General features: G+C 37.2%; 1 protein-coding gene across 2 annotated transcripts in view; it reads right to left on the bottom strand.

Annotated features, from left to right (window-relative positions):
• The window catches only part of LOC150101469 (uncharacterized), a 56,566-nt gene extending 33,102 nt beyond the window's left edge, over window positions 1–23,464 (bottom strand). For both annotated transcript variants that reach the window (XM_090400451.1, XM_090400452.1), the window contains exons 1-2: window positions 23,310–23,464; window positions 16,678–17,240 (exon numbers count right to left, since the gene is read on the bottom strand). In XM_090400451.1, coding sequence (XP_090256577.1) covers window positions 16,678–17,196 — 519 coding nt within the window. In that variant the 5' untranslated portion in view covers window positions 17,197–17,240; window positions 23,310–23,464. The remainder of the gene's footprint in view (window positions 1–16,677; window positions 17,241–23,309) is intronic.
• Between the last annotated feature and the right edge of the window lie 645 nt (window positions 23,465–24,109).

The following is a 24,109-nucleotide window of genomic DNA, read 5'->3' as shown; positions in this document are numbered from 1 at the left end:
GATCAAATATAATCTACTCCAGCCGCCTTTCCATATTTCAAGTTTTTGAAGCTTTTTCTACATCAAGTATTGACATGTACTCACTTACCTCTGCATTCCTCTTGAATATTTTCTAGTACAGTTCTGTCACTGCTTAGTTTGTTTAACAGTCTTTCAAAGTAATTACTCCAGACATCTAGGATATCTTTATCTTCAGTTTTCATGTTACTTTTATCATCTTTGATTCCTTTTTACAGTACTCTTTCCTCCATTTCTAAGCATCTTCAATAGCCTCCAGAACATTTTCCCACCTTCCTGATATTTATTTTCCATACTTTAACCAAAATGATCCCATGACTTTTGTTTAATAAAGTTTTACACATGCTTAGCTCTTTACATTTTTTTTCTGTATTCTTTGAGGGCATCTGCAAACTTATTTGCTAGAAACGTTTGGTATGCTTTCTTCTTTTCCAGAACTGTGTCCAACCATGGTGTTATTATTTTTCTATCCTTGCAGACAACTTTGCCACATACATCCCTAGCTGAATAAATCAATGTCTTCTTCAGAGTTTGCCAATGAAACTCCAAGGTTTGGTTCTCGTTTCATTTTTTCCATCAATGTTTGAATAGTTGAGTCTACAAATTACTTGCAAAAACTGCTCAATTTTAATTCTTTTTAAACACTTTCTTACATGCTGTTCATTTCAAAGTGATATCCATTTTTATCCTGCTTAGCACTAAGTAACGGTGACTTCCAATTTCAAGTCCTCTGCATGCTCTTGTATCCTGAACGAGAATGACGATATCACTATCAACAACGATGTATAGTTAATGAGGCCGTTCTTATTTCTTGTTTCCTCTCCATGTGAATTTGTACACATCTCTATATTGAAACATGGTGTTAGTAATAACTACTTCTACTCAGGACTAGTCTCCTGAGTAGAAGTCCAGTAAATACTTACCATTCTTAATAGCTTTGCCCCTTTTTTTCCAAATTGTCCTATATGCCTGGAATGAGTTAATATCCTACTTGTACAGTAGGAGAATAACTCATTCCTACAACTCAAGTGTTTGTTTCAACAAGGCAATTTGGCCCCAAAATTTTACCTAACAGTTCACTATTACACCAAGGTCTGTAGCTTCAACCACTTGCAAATCCATTTTTCTAAAGTACGTAACCTTGCACTTAGCCATTAAATTGACACTTATTAACACTCATCCATATAATCAGTCTGTTCCTGTTCAAGTCAGTCTGCAAGGATTCTGTATCACATGTCCCTCATAACCCAACCTAACTCTGCATCATATTCATAATTCCATCCTTCCTTTTGATAAAAGATAGCTTATTTGTTTGAATGTAACAATAAATAGTACAGAAATTCACATGAAATGTGGCAGATAGATAGACTTTGCATCATCTGCAAACAACTGTATATCACCATTTAAGCCCTTCCAATGTCATTTATAATATGAAACATCTGAACATTGTTCCTGATTGGGTTCTTCCTGCAATGTTGACTTTTTTATCCAAAAGATGATAGTTCTTTCATAGATGACTACTGTCCATTAGTTTATTGCTGACCTGGTTGTCCGAGTGGTTAGCGTATCCGCTCTCCAGCCAAAAGGCTAATACTAGTGATGATGGTGGGCAGCCGATGGCATTGATGTGGATGATGATAGTAGTTGCGATTCGTCGGTGGATTGAGGTGCCCTCCCTCGATGAGTCTTTGGAGGTGGCATATAATAATAATATTCAGTTTTTTTTGCCGGCCTGGCTGGCTGAGTGGTTAGTGTATCCGCTCTCCAGCCAAAAGGCTGCGAGCTCGAATCCCGCCGTGGGCATGGATGGTTGCGATTGTCTGTGAAAGCACTAGTGGTGGTAGTCGGCAGTAGATGATGTTGGTGTCAGATGATGAAAGGTTGGTGGAGTAGTGAGACGAAGAGTTGATGTCCTCCCTCGATGAGTCTTTGGACTCCCTGGAGGTATGATATAATAATAACAACAATAATAATCACACAAGAACTGTTCAGCAGTGGGTCAACAAGCATGATAGCAACTCCCATCTTCCCTGGCTGCCACAAAGACCGGATCTTGAAACCCCCTCCCCCATCAAGAATGTATGGGACGTGTTGGAAAAAACAGATCCTGGAGCAAAGTCCTCTTCATCAGATATGACCCAGTTAAAAGGACTGTCTGGCGAATGCAATCAAACACCTTGTTACCTTTCTTCAGGTTTTGTAGAAATTTGTTGAGGTTTGGGAAGTTTTTCAGGGCTGAGGCAGATTCGAGAAATAGCCTTTCATATTTGTATTTGCTGCAGTGTAATAGAGTGACCTCCCTCCAGCATACCTGTGGTGGGTGTTCAAAGTATGGTCAGCAAGTCTTGAGTGGCTGTATTGGTGGAACCAGATGTAGACCTTGTGTTTAGGTCTTCAGATGAGATCTAAAGCATCTTTGAGTGCGAGTTTTAGTTTTGAGTTATTTCAAGCTTTATTAAATGTTCCACTCAAAGATACTTTAGACCTCAGCCAAGCCATATTTCCTCCAGATATTTCAGCCCTGTTTCAGTTCACCAAGAATTCAGGCTATTTTGTTAGGCAAGGAAAATTTTACAGAGGGGAGAGCCATAGGTTCTCCACTTACCCCATCCCTGGTCAACTTCTTCATGCTGATCTTTGAAGAAAAAGCCTTAAACTCTGCCACACATGAACCCATTGTCTGGCTACCCTACATAGATGATATGTTCTCCATTTGACCTGGATATGCTCTACAGTTTCTTAACACAACCTAAACAATCAACACCCCAGAATCCAATTTACCGTAGAAAAGGAAAACAACAGTCTCCAATTCCTAGACACTGATTATACACTAGCCTGATAGATCCTCAACATTCCCTGTTTACAGAAACCTACACATACAGGCAGTCCCACCACTACCTCTCCCAACAATATGGGATTATAAAAACCCTATGTAACAGGGCAACATTAATCAGTTCTGATAACAATGCTCTGACTACCGAATTTGACCATATCCTCAGTTTCTTAGCCAATGACTACAATTCCCCAAAAATATTAAACCCTGTAAATGCAATTCCCCCTTCCCCCCACTTTGGAGCAGAGATTACTCATGATCTATCACATTCCAAATATCTGGAATTGAAAAATTGACAAAAATATTAAGAAAATAAGACCACTTACAGACCACAAAAAATTGGCATCTCTTATCCACTCCACAAAAGACAAGCCACTTTCCCTAGACCTACGAAGTCCCTAGCTGAAAATTCTTGCTGGAATGCAAACTTTCAATCCCTATTCTACTTAAACCTTCAACTACTGTTGAAATCTGATTTTCTAACATGTGCCAAGGGAGTGCAAGAAAAAAAATTCAGTCCCTTAGGGTCTGAAGAGAAGAACAAAATTCTTTACATTCAGCTTACACTGCAACTCATAATAGTTGAAAAAAACATATCCCATTTTGATACCAACTGAAGAAAACTTCTTTTGCTCTAACATGTCGACAAATTAATTTTATTGCCAAGTGTCAGATAACTACTATGCGTTTTGAAAATCTAAGGCTGTGAAAGAGTTCAACCACTTAAACTTTAAGAACTCTGCTTTAGAGACTATTATTATTACCCAAAACCCAATGGAGTCAAAGACTCATCTAGGAGATCAACCTTTTGTGGGTAGTTCAGATCACTTATACTCTGAATGTTTTCTATCCATTCCTTTCCCAGCAGTATTTTTCCTTCTACTCTTCCATTTGGAGAATGAAGAAATTTTTCAGTAGGCATTGTGTACACATGTACATGCATCTTCCCCCCCCCCCCCACTACTATTATTGGAATATGGTAGTATGGTTTTTTGGTCATGTCCTGATTGGTTTCATTATAATTAATGCTTTTATGTCACTGAAACATTTGTTTTCAAACAAATGTCTTTCAATAATTTTTCTTTCTTGCTCAAACTCCTATACAAATCATCACCTCACCACACTAGGAACAGCTGACTTAATTTCTCCTTGGGTTTTAACAGAGAAAAAAGTTATAATTCTGAATGGTTTGAATATCAACAGTCTTCTGCTGCTAATGTCACCTCCCTCAGCTGTGCTCAAAATTTGTGCTTCTAAGCTGACACTTGCCCTGTGTGTCTGCAAGGGCAGGATATTAATAATGCATAGGAGGTGGTCAAGAGGTGACTAAAGTAATAGCTGAATATATACCTAGAATAAGAGGATAAATAAAGTGGGAATTATAGGGATGAATATCATTATTAAAGAGGAGCTGCAAAAAAAAAAGTTTAAAGAGAATTTACAGAGAAAACACAAGCCAGAAGGCAAAAATCATAATATGAGGAAATTAGCTGTACAAGCCAAAAGGTAAACCCAAAGAGTTCTTTCAGAATGCAGCAACTAAAAAGAAAAATGATTACGAGAGAATAAGTTTGCAAATGCTGATGGAAGGGAGGTAGTAAAAGCAAATGAAACAGTTCAATTATTAAATGATCACTTTGCAAAAGGTACATCATCCAGGTGGGAATTGTGCAGTAACAAGAATGTCAGGGGCTGATGTTAGACAGAGGTAAGATGAACTGCAGGCACATAGGATATTAGAGAACCTTGATGCAAATAAAACTATGGGATCAGATGGTATATCAGCTTGCATATAAAAGGCAGATGGCTATGACAAGTTTAGGAGGAATCCTAAATCTGTGCCATGACATAAAACACTGCAATGGAAGGATGTTAGTAGTGCATGGGAGATAGTTAAGGATCATCTAGAGGAAGCAATATTACATTGTATACCTAAGATAAAGAGGGTTAATCAGGTAGGAGTTAGAAGGATGAGTAAAATTGTTAAGTATAAGCTTATAAGTATAAGAAGAAAATGCTGTGGTGGGTATATAAGGAGAAAGGTGACAAGCAAACTCATGAATGGTACAAGGCTCATGCAAGAAAGGTAACCAGCATGGCAATGAAGGCAAAATCACATTACGAGAAGAAGCTAACTGAGCAGGCCAAAGGAAATCTTGAAGAGTTCTTTTGATCATCATAATCATCAAATTCCTGCCATGTACCCTCAAGGGGTGTACAGGATATGATAGTACTACATGAAAAAAATTACATCATTATTAATTTCCTATCTACAATTTTCCTCCAAATCAGTCTGTTACTTGTCAAGACTCCAACATTATCAGATCTTATATTTCTATCGTCTAAGGCACTTTGTACCGTATCAATCCACCTATATCTTGGTCTTCGCTGGGTCATTTTGCTGCCAACCTGGCAGAGAACACTTGTTTTGCTAATCTTTCCTCGTCCATTCTGTTTAAGTGACCATACCATCTGAGATTAGCTCTGCTAACGTATTCCTGGATGCTGACAATGTCAAGTTCTTTTCTAATATCCTCGTTTTTAATATGATATTGCCATTGATGCCATCTGTTCACGCCTATAATCTTTCTCAGGACTCTCATATCTGTAGTCTCCAGTCTTTGGTCAAGTGTTTTACTTCTGACCCAGCTCTCAGATCCATAAGTTAAAACTGGTTTGAACACTGTCTTGTATACAGCTAATTTAGTGTTCCTACTAATTTCTCTCTTATTCCATATGAATTTATTCAATTGACTTCCCACCATACCAGCTTTGCTGATTCTGTTGTCTATTTCTATATTTAATTTACCATCTTCAGTAAAAATCGTGCCTGAATAGCTGAAATGTTTTACTTGTTCCACAGGTTCTCCATTCACAACACAGTTGACATTTTCAATGATTCTGCCTATTTTCATTGTCTTTGTCTTTTTATTGCTGACCTTCATACCATATCTATTACAACAGCTATTCAATTTAGTCAGAGAATCTTGCAGACTTGTAGCAGATTTATTTAGAAGTATAACATCATCCGCATAAAGCAAAGAGCTGACATTAACATCTCCAATTTTGATATCATGTTTAATACCACTTTCCTTCATAATGTGATCCATATAGATAATGAATAACAGAGGGGATAATGTACATCCTTGTCTCACACCAGATTTAACATTAAACCATCTTCCTGTACTTCCTTCAATTCTAACGGCTGACTTACAACTCAAATAAAGACTAAGTATTGCTTGATATAATGCCCCATTGACACCATATAACTGCAGTGTATTGAATAGCTTCTCTCTTGGCACCTTGTCATATGCCTTTTCCAAATCGACAAATCTAAATCCAAATCGAGTTCTTTTGTTACATGGCAAATAAGAATGACTATGGAAGATTAACCTTAATGAGTGAAGGCCACAAGGTGAGAGAAACTGGTAAAATAGTTGAGTTACTGAGTGGACCACTTTGCAAGGATACACAATCCAATGAAGTTACAGTAGAACCCCCATATCTGCGGTCAACCCTGGTCCGAAGATATTAACGTACGAAAGGTCAACTTACGAAACTTTCATAGTCTCTACAAACATTCGGCTTTGAAATAATGTTGGATCTAATATCCACTTTTCTTAAGTAATTTTACATCGTCGAAATGAAGCCATATGGCCCTTTCTTTTAGTAATAGACAGTTCGGCTGATTGCAGAGATTGTCCAACACCAGGGCAACTTGTTGCAAAGGTGGAGAAAGCTACACACAGCTGCGGTTGCTAAGATTCCATTCACATTCAGATAACTTTATTACAGTATGTTGTTATAACTGTTCTGTTTTGTTATTAGTTATTGTTGTTAATCTCTTACTGTGCGTAATTTATAAATTAAACTTTTTCATAGGTATTTATGTATAGAAAAAAACATAATATGTATAGGGTTCGCTACTATCCACGGTTTCAGGTATCCATGGAAGACGATGGAACCAAACCCCGCGGATACGGGGGGCCTACTGTACTGCTATAACACATGTGACAGACACTGATGTGGAACAGAGGTGGATGAATTGGAGGTTCTTAGGATATTGAAGAATCTCAATGTAAATATAGCTGTGGGATTAGAGGGGATATCAGCTAGGGTGCAAGAATGTGCAAGGGAACTGGCAATGCCTCTGACTAGGCTCTTTAAGTCTCAGCTCTGGTAGAGTTCCAAGGGAGTGGAAAGAGGGCAAAAAATTCCTTTGCATAAGGGAGGTTTCTAAGACTATAGTATTAAATTATAGACTAATCAGCATCTCAGACATGGTGGGAAAAGTACTGGAAAAACTGGTCAAAGAGAATTCAAGAATAGATGAATAAAAATATGATATTGTATGATGGGCAACATAGCTTTCATAATTTACTAAATTTTTATAATAGAGTCGAGTCACAGCTTCTTTTCAACATTTTAGTTCCATGCAGTCTAGAGGTCTGCTGCTTGGACAATAATGGGTGTCAGTTTAATGTGGAGAAATGCAAAGTTATGCATTTTGGGATAACAGATTACAAACTGTGTACACACTGATGGAGCTGTATTCCAGGAAATAGATGAAGTTAGAGATTTACAGGGTGATGGCAGACAAAGGTTGTACAGAAGAAAACTCAGGGAGGGAAGATAATGTGTGTGTTGCCCAGGTATGATAATAACGAGCCGAGTTTCTGGCTATCATGCTATTCATTATTAATGCTCTTCTACTCAGCTCGTTATTATCATAATTATTATTATTATGTGTCAGAAGAGAGGCTTGGAATATGTGGATGCTTGGAGGGCATTTGAGGACAGACAGGAACTGTATTTGAATGCAGGAAGGATGTAGGCATCTGGAGAGATTGCTATTCTCTGAATGAGTTTGTGTGTCAATGCAGGGAAACTAGAAGTACGAGGGTGGATGGTAGCAGAGGTGGCCTCTTGTGGGAATAGGTGCTTGGGTGAAGATAGAATACATTGGGTAATGCTGAGTGCAGTGGAATCAGGAGATAAAGATAGGTATAGAAACAGTGATATTTTTATGCTTTATACTAATGCCAGGAGAATCCAGAATAAAGGAGATGAATTGGTGGCGCTGATAGCAACAGCCTGTCCAAAGACTATTGGGATCTCTGAGACGTGGTTGACAGAAGAGGATATAATAACAGGAATAGAAGTAGCAGGGTACAGTATTTTTTGAAAAGAAAGGAAGGTGATGGAGTATTGCTTATGATAAGTAATGACTTATGTCCTCTCAAAGTGGAGGCTTTGGAGGGGATTGACACCAATGGTTTTGAAAGCATACATGTGAGGTAGAGGTGGACAAGACAGGATATTTAGTGGGGTGTTGCTACAAGCCAACGAGCACAGAGGGTGAGGAGCAGGAGATGTTTAGGCAGTTTTGGCCTCTGACCTCTGTTTGTGGTTCCACAAATATTGAATTCAGTGGTATTTGAACATTCTGGACAATGCAATACTTTGTGGTATTTCTATGGAACTAAACATTGTCTCTTTTCGTAGTTGTAGGCGTAGGTTTCTGTGGTTTAGAAGTTCATAAGAAAGATTCCGATAATTGGACCACGTTTATTAAGATAAATAAAAAAAAACGTTTCGTAAGTCGTTTGACTTATAGACTTACAAAACTTGTCGTTTTTTTTTTTTCTTAATAAACATGTGGTCCAATTACCAAAATCTTTCTTATGAATTGTCTCTTTTCATCAAGACAATACACCGTGTCAAAAGGCTGCTACTGTAACTGTGTGGTTTGTGGAAATGAACATCTCTGCACTTCACTGCATCACATCACTGACTGGCCTCCACCACAGAGCCCTGATCTCCCTACTGAACATCTGTGGGATGAACTGGAGCCCTGGTCAAGGGACATTTACCCAATAACAGTCCATAATCTCATTACATGCCTACAGGAAGAGTGGGAATTTTAGACCACTGATTGTGGTAAAGTATGCCATAGGATTGCTGCAGGCATTGTAGCAAAAGGAGATCCTACATCTTATTAAGGTGGGTGCCATGGCTGATTGTTCCTTACACTATGGTGTGTAAGGAACTTCTTTCAAAGTAATGTACGAACATACACACAATTAAAGCATATCAAACTAGTAATTTTTTTCCTGAAGAAAAAAAAATTATTACCCCTTTTTTATTTTATTTTTAACTGACACATCAGCAAAATTTGCAGGTAATGATCACCTGCTATTTTATGCTTCGACATTCCATTATGCAATTTTCAAACTACTTCAGACCGCAACGGTATATGATCTGATTTCCCAGGCAATAAAACATCTACTTAAAAGATTCAAACATTAATGCCTTTAGTGGAATTCAAACTTACATACTATTGGCTAGAAAGTAGCTCCATTTACTCAGACAACTAGACTGGCAATGTGCAAGTGATGCACTATCCTTTGTGTGTGTATTTTTCAAACCTTTTGCTGCATATTCTTGCTATTATATCATATCACTATTCTTTTCTAGATAACAGAGGCAGCACTTGATATCTGTCCTTTCAATCTATTACTGCACTCACCTATTTGTCCTGCCTCAGGGCATTTGTACCAACTATTGCTATCATTCCATATATTGTGACTTCTCTTCATTAGAATAGTCATTATAACCCTCCCTCCCCAACAAGTATTCCTAACATTCTATTCTGCACACCCTGAATCTACACATCTTCACACATTCATTCCTCCTTCATTGGTATCCCATATCACATTGTCCACTTCCACACTCAGTTTCCCCCTCATTCTCTTAACTTCCAATTATTCCCCCTCCCTCTTAATCTGTTGATTTTCACTAATTTCCCTTTTCATTCTCACCATCTTTATTTCTCTCTCCAAACGTTGTGCCCTACTGGCACCTGACATTCATCTATCCATACAGTCAAAGCCATTGACCACAAAATGTTATAAGTTTTCCTCAGGCATATGCTATCCATCAATAAATCCATATATACCCTTTTCAAATTATTCTTAAATTGTCAGTTTTTCCTAGAACTAATTTTCCAACCCCATTACTGTTATACTAAAATCAGAAATGTTGACATTCAAAATTGCCAAAAAGCATATACAGAAATGTCACTGTTTCAGTAGTTCTCTATGCATTTTAAAAAAAGCAAGGAAAGATGATATCAGGATAGCATTAACTTATATCTAAAAAGAAAGTTAAAGAACTATAGTGACTAGAACATGATGCTGAAGCATGTCAAAATATTTAAATTCCTTCCAAAGGATGTGAAGGTCAGCAATGAAAATCAAGTGATTATTACTACACACTGATCTATGTGTGACATTACTTGTCATCATACATACATAGCTAATATGGTATTCCACACTACTACATCTCTGATTCATCCATTCACACAGACAGCCAAGCACTGTATAAACATTACAATATTCAATTAATAGACAATATACATAAATGTACACACACACACACACACACACTGTCCAAAAAGAAACCGAACTTTTGATAGAAAATAAAACATGGGCCAATTATAATTATTCAAATCATTTATTTCAATCAATATACTCTCCCACAGCTTCAATACAATGTTTGGCATGGTCAATTAATTTGTTAACTGAGTTTTTTTTATGTCGGTTTTTGGCATACTGTTGAGAGTCATGGTTACTGCTGCTTGAACGTTTTCAATGGTGTCGTATTGCTTTCATCAGCAAATGAAGTTGGAGGAAGAGAAAGAAGTCACAGGGTGCTAAATCAGGTGAATACGGCGAGTGATCCAACACACAAACTTAGTTTTTGCTTAAAAACTGTCTCAATGTTTGAACGATGAGATGGTGTATTATTGTGCAAAAGTGACAAGCTGCCTTCATCACTATATTCATGCCATACGCGACGAATTCTCGCTATCAATCACTTCAAAACTTCGAGATAAAACTCGCCATTAACCATTTGGCCAGGCGGAATGAATTCTTTGTGGATAATGCTCTTGGAATCGTAGAAACAAATCGGCATTGCCTTTACTTTTGACTTCTCCAAGTGACTTTTTTTTTCAGATGTCCCTCTTCTGGCGGTCTCCACTCAGCACTCTGTTTCGGGCCCATACTCAAAACACCATGTTTCATCACCAGTAACGATCATTTCAAAGAAGTTTGAGTCCTTACGAGCAGCTTTAATGGAGGTCCTTACAGTGTTTAATTCGATACATTTTTTGGTTGTCGGTCAACTTGTGAGGAACAAATTGAGAATTCAATTTATGAAGGCCAAAACTCTCAGACAAAATGTTGTGCACAGTTGATTTTGGAATACCCAATTTATCTTCAATCAATCTCACGGATGATTTCCGGTTTTCTTTGATGAAATCGCACACTTTTTGGATGTTAACTTCACTCAGTCCAGTTTCTGGATGGCCCAGCTTTTCACCATCCTCAAGCGTCTCACACCCCCTTTGAAATCGATTAAACCACTTGTAAACTTGAGTACGAGTTAAGCATTCATCAGCGTATGCTTTTTGAAGCATTTGATACATTTTGGTAAAACTTTTACCAAGTTTAACACGAAATCAATCGCAGTTCTCGGTTTGAAACTCATTTTCTGACCGTTCGTTAAAACACACTGTCACTCTTGGCACTATAACTAGGCTTCTAATAAAACAAATGTCACAAACAGTTGACATAACACTAATGAAGGATACCGCTTTCGACAACAAAAAGATACAACTGGTGGCGCCACTAGTTTCTTCTATTTTCAAAAAGCTCTGTTTCTTTTTGGACAGAGGGTGTAAGACAGCAAATTTTCAACCTACATATTTGGTTTATTATTGCATAGTTAATCTAACTGTTCTTAATAAATAGCTTAAGGAAATTACAACGTACAATAGAATATACATTAAAATAAATTTTAATACACTTTCAATATTTCAGCAACGTCACGTTGCCATTTTCACAGGAAATTAAAAAAAGACACGTGCACGCAAGCACAACACACAGTAAACGAGGACGAAGCTGGAAGCAATTCTTTCTCCTAAAAGTTCTGATGGTGCCCCCTAGCAGGCAATGTTGGTATTCTTGGCCGATTCGGCTGAAGGTCTTCTGATGTAGGTTTCCCAAATTTGGTGCAGTCTCATGCAACCAATTTATTGAGGTTTGGATTGTTTCTTAGGGCTGAGGCTGATTCCATGAATAGCCTTTTGTATTTGAATTTACTATGGTGTATCATCGTGGCTTTCTTCCACCATATTCTATGGCGGGTATCCAGCACATGGTTTGAAAGACAAGAGTGGCTTATTGGTGAAACCAGATGTAGTCCTTGTGTTCTGAAATTAGCTGTCCTGCCTGTTTGGCCAAAGTAGGACAGCTTACAGCTGCAAGGGACCTGGTATACACCAGGTAGGTCTAGGGGGGAAGGTTGGTCTTTAGTGGAGCAGATAAGGGATGCTAATTTTCTATATGGTCTGTAACAAGAAGTTAAGTCATGTTTTTTTAGAATTTTTGCAATTTTTTCCGAGGTGCCTCAGATATAGGGAATGGTGATGGATTTAGAGTAATCCTTGTTGTGAAGGGGAGGGGTTATTGGTTTCAATATTTTTTGGGGGAGTAGCCATTGGCTGAGAAAGTGTTGACAATGTGGTTTAGTTCTGTGGTTAGGGCATTGTAATTTGAACAGAGAAGTTTAGTCCTGTTGTGTAGTGTCTTAATGACTCTATATTATTATTATTATTCAGGCCTCCATGGAGTCAAAAGACTCATCGTGGGAGGTCCTTTCTAAAAAACACAAAGTCTATCAAGACTCATCGAGGGGAGGTCCCCCTAAGAAACACAAAGTCTATCATACCACTCCTTAAACTCATTGACCATTCTCACTCTCACCATTCCATCAGGCAATGCATTCCATGGTTCAACCACCTTCCATGCAAAGAAACCACTGCTCACCCTCTTGCTCACAGATTGCTTTTGTAACTTCCAGGGATGGCCTCTTGTCATCACTCCTTTGCACTGTTCAACCAAGCGAAAGAACTCCCCAGTGTCAACCCTGTAACCACCTCTCAACAGTTTAAAAGTCTCAATCATATCACCTCTCCTTCATCCATCAAACTCTGCGGTCCACATTCCCTCAGCCGATCCTCATAACTATCATTGTACATTCCTGAAACCATCTTTGTTATCCACCTTTGTACCCTTTCCACAGTTAATTTATTCTCTTCAAATCCTGGGGACCAAATTTGAGAACAATAGTCTAAGTGTGGTCTGATCAGGGTCTTATACAACGGAATGAACTGTTTTATCATTGCAGGTCATCGTCCTTCTCATTATTGCAGCAATCCTCTGTGTTACCTTCACCACCTTTGCAATATGCCCACTAAATTTCAGGTTTCTATCAATCATCAACCCCAGATCTCTTGTCTCCTCGGTTAGGGCATTGTAATTTGAACAGATAAGTTTAGTCCTGTTGTGTAGTGTCTTAATGACTACTTTCTCCAGTATAACTCCTCCATAGAATATGCAGTGTCCCAAACCTGAAGACCTTATATTTTGCTGCATTAAACCAACACCCCCCATTCATTTGCCCATCGATCTAGCTTATTCAAATCCTCCTGCAGGGCTGCCACATCTGCACTATTACTAATAATCCTTCCTAGTCTCGCATTATCTGCAAACAACTGAATATCCCCTTGCAATCGACTGACAGTGTCATTGATATAAAGGTTAAACAATATCGGTCCCAGTACTGAGCCCTGTGGGACCCACTTGTAACCCTCTGCTTCCTTGAAACTGCCCCACCATACACAACTCTCTGATACCTATCAGACAGCCAATCCTGAATCCAGTTGACCAATCTGACATCCAGACTCATGTGCTGCAACTTAAATATCAGCTTATCATGTGGCACCCTGTCAAATGATTTTGCTAAATCTAAGAAAATGGCAGTATATGCCTTTCCCTCATCTAATGCTCTTGTAACTTTATCATAAAAGATTAGCATATTGCTAAAACAAGAGCACCCGTTAACAAATCCATGTTGACTCTCACAGATTACATTACCCTCATCTACCCAATGCTGTATATGGTCCTTCACTACTTTCTCCAAGATCTTACTAACTACTGATGACACACGAACTGGCCTATAATTAGATACTTCCAATCTGCTACCACCCTTATGTTATGGCACTATCTTACCTTCCTTCCATTCCATGGGCACCTTTCCCACAGCCAGACTTTCACTGAAAAGTCAGGTCAAAGGCACTGTCAGTTCCCTAGCACATTTCTCAAAACTCTTGGTCAAATACCATCCAGTCCCACAGCTTTACTGACATCCAGAGTACTCAGTATCTGAAACACACTCTCCTCCTGTACCTCTAAACCTTGAACCTACCCAATCCCTCTAGCATTAAAACTGACTCCTCCAGAATGAAATACTCCAATAAAGTGTTCATTGAACAATTCCACTATGTCTTCTGCATCAGTCACTCTATTCCCATTTTTATCCCACAATATCATTCTTTCACAGTCATTTCTCTTCCTAGTGGCCACATATCTAAAAAATTCCCTACGATTTTCTTTGGATCTTAGGGCCAATCTCCTCTCATATTCCAGTTTCGTCTTCCTTACAATACTAGTCACTCTTCTGGCCTGCGTCTTATACTCTTCATGCATCTTCTCTTCACCTATCTCCTTAGGTCTCTTCCATAGCCTCTTTTTCACATGCAATTCCTGTTTAATATTGTTCATCATCCACTTTACTCCAAATTGTGTCCTCTTGTTCACTCGTGGTATACAACTTACCATTGATGCTAACAAATATTGTTTCATAATTTCCCACGCGCTAATGATATCCCGGCCTTCCAATTCCTCCCTCCATGAAACTTCCCCAAGTTCACGTCTTAGACTACTATAATCACCTGCCTTATAATTCCACATATGTTCCCTTCTCTTTGATACTCCTGCATGTCTATTCATTTTCCAAGTCAAAACCACATGTCACTCTATCCAACTGGTGGGAGAGATGTCATCTCAGTTATTATCAACTCTTCAGATGCTATAACCAAATCCAAAACTCTTGAACATCTTGTTCCCTCTATTACATATTGCCTAAGACATTTGTCCCTCAAGAATTCTAGAAATTCCATTCCCTTATTGCTACATGCATCTTCCTCTCCCCAGTTTATACTACTGTAGTTAAAATCTCCCATAACAATCATTCTTCTTGCACTTTGTGAGGGGGGGGGAATTGTTGGTGAATGTATCTACCTGTATGGGTGGGTTTTCTATAAACTGAAAAAAACCAAGGTTCCATCAGGCTTGGGTGACTAGTGTGTCTAAGAAAGGAAGGCAGTTGTTTTTTTCCTCTTCCAGGGTGAACTTGATTCTGGGATGTTGGTTGTTTAAGTATGTTAGGAAGGAGAGGAGTGCATCGGAGCCATGTGGCCAAATAGCAAACACATCGTCAACATAGCAAAGCCATATGGTTGGTTTTTGTGAGGCAGAGTTTAAGGCTTTTTCTTCAAAAGTCTCCATATAAAAGTTAGCCAAGGGTGGAGAGAGTGGAGAACCCATGGCTGTCCCCTCTATCTGTTTGTAGAATTTTCCTTGCTTTTGAAGAGAAAGCCTTAAACTCTGCCCCACAAAAACCAACCATATGGCTTCACTATGTTGATGATGTGTTTGCTATTTGGCCACATGGCTCTGATACACTCCTCTCCTTCTTAACACACTTAAACAACCAACACCCCAAAATCAAATCAAGTTCACCTTAGAAAAAGAGGAAAACAACAGCCTCCCTTTCCTAGACACACTAGTCACCCGCCAGCCTGATGGAACCTTGGTTTTCTCAGTTTATAGAAAACCCACCCATACAGGCAGATACATTCACCAACAACCCTCCCCCCCTTCACAACAATATGGAGTCGTTAAGACACTACACAACAGGGCTAAACTTATCTGTTCAAATGACAATGCCCTAACCACAGAACTAAACCACATTCTCAACACTTTCTCAGCCAATGGCTACCCCCCCAAAATCCAATAAATATTGAAACCAATACCCCCCCCCCCTTCACAACAAGGATTACTCTAAATCCATCACCATTCCCTATATCCGAGACACCTCAAAAAAAATTACAAAAATCCTAAAAAAACATGACTTAACTTCTTGTTACAGACCATATAAAAAATTGGCATCCCTTATCCACTCCACTAAAGACCAACCTCCCCCCCCCCCCTAGAACTACCTGGTGTATACCAGGTCCCTTGGAGCTGTAAGCTGTCCTGCTTTGGCCAAACAGGCAGGACAGCTAATATCAGAATTTCAGAACACAAGGACTATATCCGGTTTCACCAATACAACCACTCTTGTCTTGCAGACCATGCGCTGGATACCTGCCATAGAATACGGTGGAAGAAAGCCACGATAATATACCATAGTAAATTCAAATAAGAAAGGCTATTCATGGAATCAGCCTCAGAACTAAGAAACAATCCAAACCTCAACAAATTTGGGAAACCTACATCAGAAGACCTTCAGCTCAATCGACCAAGAATACTAACATTGCCTGCTAGGGGGAACCATCAGGACTTTTAGGAGACAGAATTGCTTCCAGCTTTGTCCTCATTTACTGTGTGTTGTGCTTGCGTGCACGTGTCTTTTTTTAATTTCCTGTGAAAATGGCAACGTGACGTTGCTGAAATATTGGAAGTGTATTAAAATTTATTTTAATGTATATTCTATTGTACGTTGTAATTTCCTTAAGCTATTTAGTAAGAATGTATAACCAACATCTAAGTCTTTCCACGAGAATTAATCTAACTGTATGATATAGGTACTTTAATATTCTTTATTAAAGCTAATTAGTAGCAGTAGATACTTACCTTTCTTGTTACTTGTGTTTTCTTTATTTCATTTGGCCTTTCTTGAGTGATACTAGAAAGAGGACTGTGTTTTAATTCTCCACTTGATCTTCTTCCATTTGCAACAGCAGCACTATCTGTATATTGTTTATTTCCATTATCCACATATCTGGATTGCAATCTATTCTCTTTAGTGGGTTTTCCATAAAAAGAAGTTCCAGGACTATTTCTTATATTACTGAATGATATTTGCTCATTCTTACCATTTCTATGTATAGGAGGAAGAGGCCTTGAACGATCTATTCCTGGACTCATTTTCTTATCTGGAGATGCTCTAGAACTTTGGAATGCAGATGATTTTTGATGAGTATTAGAAGTGTATGCTTTTTGATTTACTGGTGAACTATAACTAGGACTGGATGTTGCTGCTTTATCTGAAGAATTCTGTTGTTGTTCATTAGCCTTTTCTAACTTTTCCTCTTTCTCTTGCATAAGTCTTTGCCGAAATCGGAGTTGAAGCTCTTCTAATTTTGATGGCATTGTTGTGGACTCGGAGCAATGTAACAGAAGATAAATCTGCAAAACTAAGACAATAGGAAGGAAATATAATCAAAGTGTGATGAGACACAGTTTCCAAATATAGAACTAAATAAATATTTAACATGATCAATCTGTAAGAAGTTATTCTATTACTATGATTATTCAGGACTTCCATGGAAGACACAGGGCTCACTGTGACCACCTCACTGTCAAAGAGTCACAAGACTCTTAGACAGTGAATGAGGTTATATCATTCACTTAAACCCATTCACCATCTGCACTTTTACCACCCTATAAAGCAATGAATTCCATTGACTAACCATCTCCATGCAAAAGTAATTCTCACCCTCTTACCACTTCTTTTTGCAAATTGCCATTGTTCTACCACATGAAAAATCTTCCTCAGTGTCAATCTTCTAAATACCTTAGTTTAAATTTCTCAGTCATATTATCCCTTCATTTTCTATCTAAACTATGCAGTCTGCATGCCTTCAGCCTATCCTCATAACCAACATCGTACACTCTTGTTGATACATTTTTTTTTCTTTTTCGTATATGCCTCTATACCAGTATTTCCCAATGTTTTTTGGATCATGCCCCACCTCAAAGACTGATGTCCCCCCGCCTTTCCGACAATGGTGAGTGTTTTGGGTATATCAGTGATGAGGTGACAAATGTAACATTTTCTCATTGTCCCACGTTGAGAAACACTGCTCTATACCCTTTTCCAAGGTCACTTCATCCTCTTCAAAGCCCAGTGATCAAATTTGAGCCCAATAATCCAGATGTATTCTAATCAGTGTTATACTGTGAAACAGCCACTGCTATCTTTGCTGGTCATTCTCTATATGGCAATAATCCTCTGGGGGTTACTTTCATAATATGTCTCTCACACTAAAAAAAAAAAAAAAGAATTTTTTTAAGTTTGATCATCCCAAGAACACTTGCAAAAACAGTCCAAGAAAAATTCAATACACATTCAATAGCTCAATGATGCTAGTAAGTTTTTTTTTTTTTGGCTTCCAGTATCCCTCCAGTTGTACTAAAAGTTTGTGCTCTATACATAACTATCCTGATCACCTTACAGGTCATACTCTCTTATTAAAACAGGAATGTATTGTACAGAGTAGCCAAGTTACAGCTACTTTGTATACAATATTTTGATATCTATTAGGAGTAAGTTTCCTCTTGGATAGGAAACTAGCTTGGTAGTTTCTATAGGCAACATTCCAGAAAATCGACACTGCTGTAGTCTTCTCTGGATCCTCCTTTCCAATATATCCTCATTCTCTTGAAAACCATGTAATTAAATCTATACAGTAATCCATAAGTGATTTAATCAAGACTTTATACAAATGGAACCATAAGCTCTTTACATGTCAGGATTCTCTTCCTCTCTGCCATAATCCTTTAAGTTGTCTTCACAATTTTACAAATATAATTTCCAAACTTCCAAGTTACTGTCCACTACTACTCAGATCTCCTTCGCATTCAAATTCCTCACAAATTGTAAATACTATTTGTTTTTCAGCAATAGCCTAAGAACTTTTCTCTTACTTGAATGATATCAATTAAAAAAGATCCCAACAATTAACTGTTGCTGAAAAAAATTGGATGAACATGAAGAATAAACTGATTCTATAATGTTTCAGCAGCAAATTTACTAACAATTTTTTTTGCAACAAATCTACTATTCCTGCAAGTGTCTTCAGGTAAATCTAGCATTTGAATATGTCCATTATATTAAAAATGGTATACAAGGTGCAGTATAGCAAGGGATATCCATTATATAAAGCCTGAAACTAAGTACTAAAGAGGGTTGGAGAAACAGGCTGTGCTATGTCACAATGCTAAACCACTCTGAATTGAGAAGTACATTGAATTTGTATTTCACTATGAAACTCAGCTAGAAACATTTCAGCAGTTCTGTTAGATCAGAAAAGGCATCCCAAAGGGTAAAGTCATATCTCTTGACCACTTCACTTCATGCTTTTATTACTAAAACCTAACATCTGGTCTGTGCAAATCAGAAGCCTAACTTCCCATCTAACATGACATGATGCAGAAAGTTTGGTTGATTGGAATTATGGCCAAAGTATCTGAAGCTATGAGGCCAGCATATTATGTCTGTAAACTACATGTATTCTGGGAAGTTTGCCTGTTTTGTAGGACAAAAACCCTCTGCCTCCATATGAGACCAGCTAAATCACTTTTAGGTGAAAAAATCCTGATAAAACATTTTTCACATCCTAAAAGGCAAAATCTGAACCTGGGTCTTTCCAACCAAAGGGATATATTAACTGGATACCCACATATAAAGTTTGCATTAATTTAGCTACTTTCATTGCACCATCTTCCAGTTTTTATGCCAAACATTAATTCAAAAGGAAGTCTATTTGTAATAATAGAATTTTTCAGTGTTTCTAACCACTAATCCACAGAAAATTTTTAAATGTTCTAATTGCTAAAATGTTTTAAATATGATATTTTTTAATTAATTATTATTATTATGTGATACCTCCAGGGTGTCCAGAGACTCATCGAGGGAGAGTGTGCCAACAGCATTGAATGATTGAACCTCTTCCAACTACTAACTGCACTCAAACTTGCTTAACTTTTTGCGTGAGCCATTAATAGCAGAGGCTCTACCAATCGACCAACCTTTGCTGGTTAATTGCTGCACTTTCCTTTGAATACAGCCTCTATAATTTAGGCCAGCTTTGTACATAGTAAAATGGTTTACAAATTGCTCTGTTAATCAAATTTCCAAAAACACCTTGTACGCCTCCATAGTACAAATGGAAAGATGACAAGTAATGAATTTTTATGTGGTCTTTTTCAATGGAAGGCAAGTTTCTCCCTGCCTTAAAAAACAAGAAAGTGAGCAGAACATCCTTTAAAACGCATAGGGGGTATAGTGTAAATGATGATTTATGTAGTGTGAATCATGTAGCCTTGGGTAGCGTAGAGTGGCCTATAATAATATAAAAAAAGGACGAGAATGGCTGCATTTCAGATGCAACTACTTTACTAATATTTATTGTTGGTGATATTGTTGTGAATGCATTGTGGTGTTATTCAATTCCAGGAAGAAATTCATATGCTCAATTAAAAACGTTGGCCAAGAAGACACTTCTAAATTGCAATATCTTGTCTTCTCTTATATGGAGGCATCACTTTTTAGTTGAAGGTGTACAACATTCATTGGATAGTTATTCTAAATTGAACATGCATTATTTCTCCCTTACTTTTACAATCCTCTATATTTTGGTGTATTTGTGCAGAAACTGTAAAAGGACTTCAAACAACATAGGAAATATTCATTCCAGTTGATAGAACTAATAAGTTACCTGTTGAAGTTATTTAGTATTGCAAAGAAGTCCATCTCTGCTCCAACTCACTTCATATTAGTCCAACTGAGCTGAAGTAATGAAAGAAAAATATTTATAATGTTGGTCGAAATCTATTGCAATGCGAATAGTACTAGGTATTCGAGAAAGATAACCCTACCCGATTTTACTTCGATTATGCCAAGTTTTTAAGCAGATTGTGCAGAGTGGAGTGCTGGCGACGAGTCTTTGGATTTTCCTTGACAGTGTTAAGTAATAATATTCCAAATTTGATCAAAATCAGTTCGAAAGATGCGACTTGTAATATCTACAGTGAGGGAGGAATTTTTTTTGGGGGGGGAGGGATTCAACCATTCTCAAAGTGCTTTAGTTCTCTCATTAATTGAATTTAACATTTCCAACTCGAAAGTCCAATAAAAGAGGAGAACTGAAAATATTCAACTTAAAACCGGAGTTACAGGTTGAATTTTGCCCCTAATGATTCTTGTAATGGGCAGTTAGGTGACATGCTCCAGTGCTTCGCTTAAGAGTCACTGCCGTGGCATGACTTAAAAAGTGCCCCCGTGCCAACCGAACTGTAGCATATTTTGCTACTCTTCTGTTTAAACATCGAATTGTATTTTTTTTTTTCGAAATGTGTTTAATTTTCGTTACTGTTTCGTTTTATACTGAGATACCTTAAAACATCGAAGTTAAGGGAGATGCGACTGACTAGAAAATTTCAGTAATTTATTTTCCTCTCCATCCACGAATATATTGCGATTTAGAAGTGTCTTCTTGGCCAACGTTGTTTTTAATTGAGCATATAAATTCTCCCTGGAATCGAAATAATGCATCCACAACGATATCACCAACAATAAATATTAGTAAAGTAGTCGCATCTGAAATGCAACCAATCTCCTGCTTTATTACCAGTTGGCTCGTCCTTTTTTATATTATTATAGGCCACTATGCTACATGATTCACACTGCATAAATCACCATTTACACTATACCACTCTATACATATATTATACTATACTACTCCGCACAACTACAATTTTTTTTTTTTTTTTTTTAGAGTGAAGAGCTCCAGTTATTTAAGATATAAAACAAACATCCCGGATTAAAACAGGCTATATCAATGAACATTCACTATATTTTTGCCAATGCTATCGAAGCTGAAAATTTCTTCAATTATTGTGACCCTTCTTCCAACACAGTGGGAATAAAGTAGACTGATAAGCATATATGACACGATCCTACAGATTAAACAATCTCCACCCCTTGAATGTGTACCACTCAGCGGGAAGAATTAGATTTTTTTAAACTGTTTTGGGCGATTGTACAGAATTTTTATTGAACTTACTAAGAGCGTATAAAAACTTTTTTTTTTAAATTATCGCCTTTCCTTTAAAAATGTAGCGTACCCTCACTGTTGCCGCAATAAAATGTATCCCACAGATCTCGTAAGTCCTGTGTAAGCTACTTCAAATCGATAAAAAAAAACTTTATTTAATAACTAATTTTAAATTATTAATTTTAAAAAATGCTTATATCATTCAATATTTTGCTCTAATTTCTTTAAGGAAAAGAGCAATCATTCGTATAAAGCAGTCATGATCACATTTCATCTGGCTCTAGTATCGAGAATTTCACCTCGCTTAGGATGCCAATGAAGTGTAATATTTTATATAAACAAGTCACCCATCATTGCAGAGAAAGATCAGGTAATGATGCATATTGTATGGGTGGGGGATAATCAACCTTTTGATAATCGCTCAAGGTCGAGCGGTCCGCTAGATAGGTTCGTAATCCAGGTTTTTAAATTAAGTTTTATATGCTCGTTAGTTGACATACAATTGAATGTTTTGTGTGTGTTTGATTATTTTCCCTAAATAATTACTCACAAACTTTAACATGCATGTGTGGTTAATACTATTTTCTTCGATGCTGTATAATAATCTTGAGTTAGGAAGTAGCATGGCTATTTTTAGGGGCGATATATGCACAGCGCCCATCCATCAGTAAATTACTACTACTACATATAACCTTCACGAAGTCCTAGGCCTCACCTGAGAAAAATACACAAAATTTTATTCCGTACAGTTTATTCCATAAAGCACAAAATGATTTAACTATCATACAAATCGTTCACACGAATTGGCGTTATATTTTTTCGCGCAAAACAAAATTAAAGAAAGTTAAAACCAAAAAGAAAGGAGCAAGCTAAGCATTTAACGTATTTTATTTCAAATGAAAACTGAATTGAGCATTGTAACGAAAATGAGATCATAATTCCTATGATATTCCATAATAATGCCACTATCGTAATACTTATGCTGGTCCTAGCCGTTTGTCAATCTCATTTCCCAACTGAAAGTTTCTGGGCACAATTCCAAGATGATGTGCTAATACACGATTCCGTGAGTTAAGTAAATAAATTAAATACGCGAAATTTACATTGATAGACGCTTAATCAGTAGCCCTGCTAGCACAAACACAAAATAAAACAAAACGTGTTTAGCCGTTCCAGGGGAAAAAAAAAAAAAAAAAAAAAAATCACTAACGAGTGAGCTTATGATTTGTAGACGAAGCGGTAAGCACTGTCATTACCAGTAAGGATTTTCATTTCACTATTCATAAATTCTCAATTCAGTGTTCAGAGATATTTGACAAATTTAATGTACAACTTCAGCACATTTAAATGCAAAAATAATAGTTTTAACATTTAAATGGTAGTAAAAAAAAAAAAAAATGCCAATATTAAATATAAAATACTCACCAATTTTTTAAATGGTATTAAATTGAAAGACAAAGTTTCTTTTACGCCATTCCTTCCGCTTTAAAGCGATCCGCGAGAATATGAATTAAAAAAAGTAGTACGAAAAATAATACAAAGTTAAGGAACACGAAACAACCTTCACTACACAACACCAACTGTTTCATGAACAGGTTGCTATGATTTTGGTCTTTACCTTTGTAAGTGTAGCGGTGTCACAGTTAGAACCACGTGGTCTTACTAACAAGTTTTAAACCAATCATGTAACGCGATTAGCTCGGCAGACTAGGAAGCAGCGATATCTGGTTTTCGGTTATCCATGTAAGGAAGCGTTGAGAGAACATAAGTCGTATTTTACTAACTGCCATATATTGCTGCACTGTACACAAACAAAAATAAAGTTAATAAAAATCAGGGATTAATGTGAAATTGCGTACACATCACACAATGATAGGATCTATGTATTAAAACTAGAATTACCATCATATACTTGGTATATCGTAAACGTTTCTGGATACAGCTGTAGCTCAGTTTTGCGGATAATTTTTGAAAGAAGGCACATATTCAATAGTGCTTTAAAGGCTATTAGCCACAGAAATGTGAAAATTGTAAAATCATAAACGTGTTCACTTTTTACTCATTTTTCTATTTTTATAAAAAGGTAAGGTTATTATATGTCTTCACTTAGCTCTTAAGTCTAGAACAGTTTTAAATTTTTCCTAAAAACATTTATATTCATAGCAATATTACTGTATATTACAATAGTAAGTATGCAGATAATTTTTGATGAGTAGAATGCCTTG

Source organism: Typopeltis vanoorti, chromosome 11 (assembly GCF_054136105.1).
Source record: "Typopeltis vanoorti isolate ZY-2024b chromosome 11, IOZ_Tvanoo_1.0, whole genome shotgun sequence".
NCBI classification, from domain to species: Eukaryota; Metazoa; Arthropoda; class Arachnida; order Uropygi; family Thelyphonidae; genus Typopeltis; species Typopeltis vanoorti.
The sequence above is the reverse complement of the archived record's forward strand: the minus strand, read 5'-3'. Positions and strand labels throughout refer to the sequence as shown.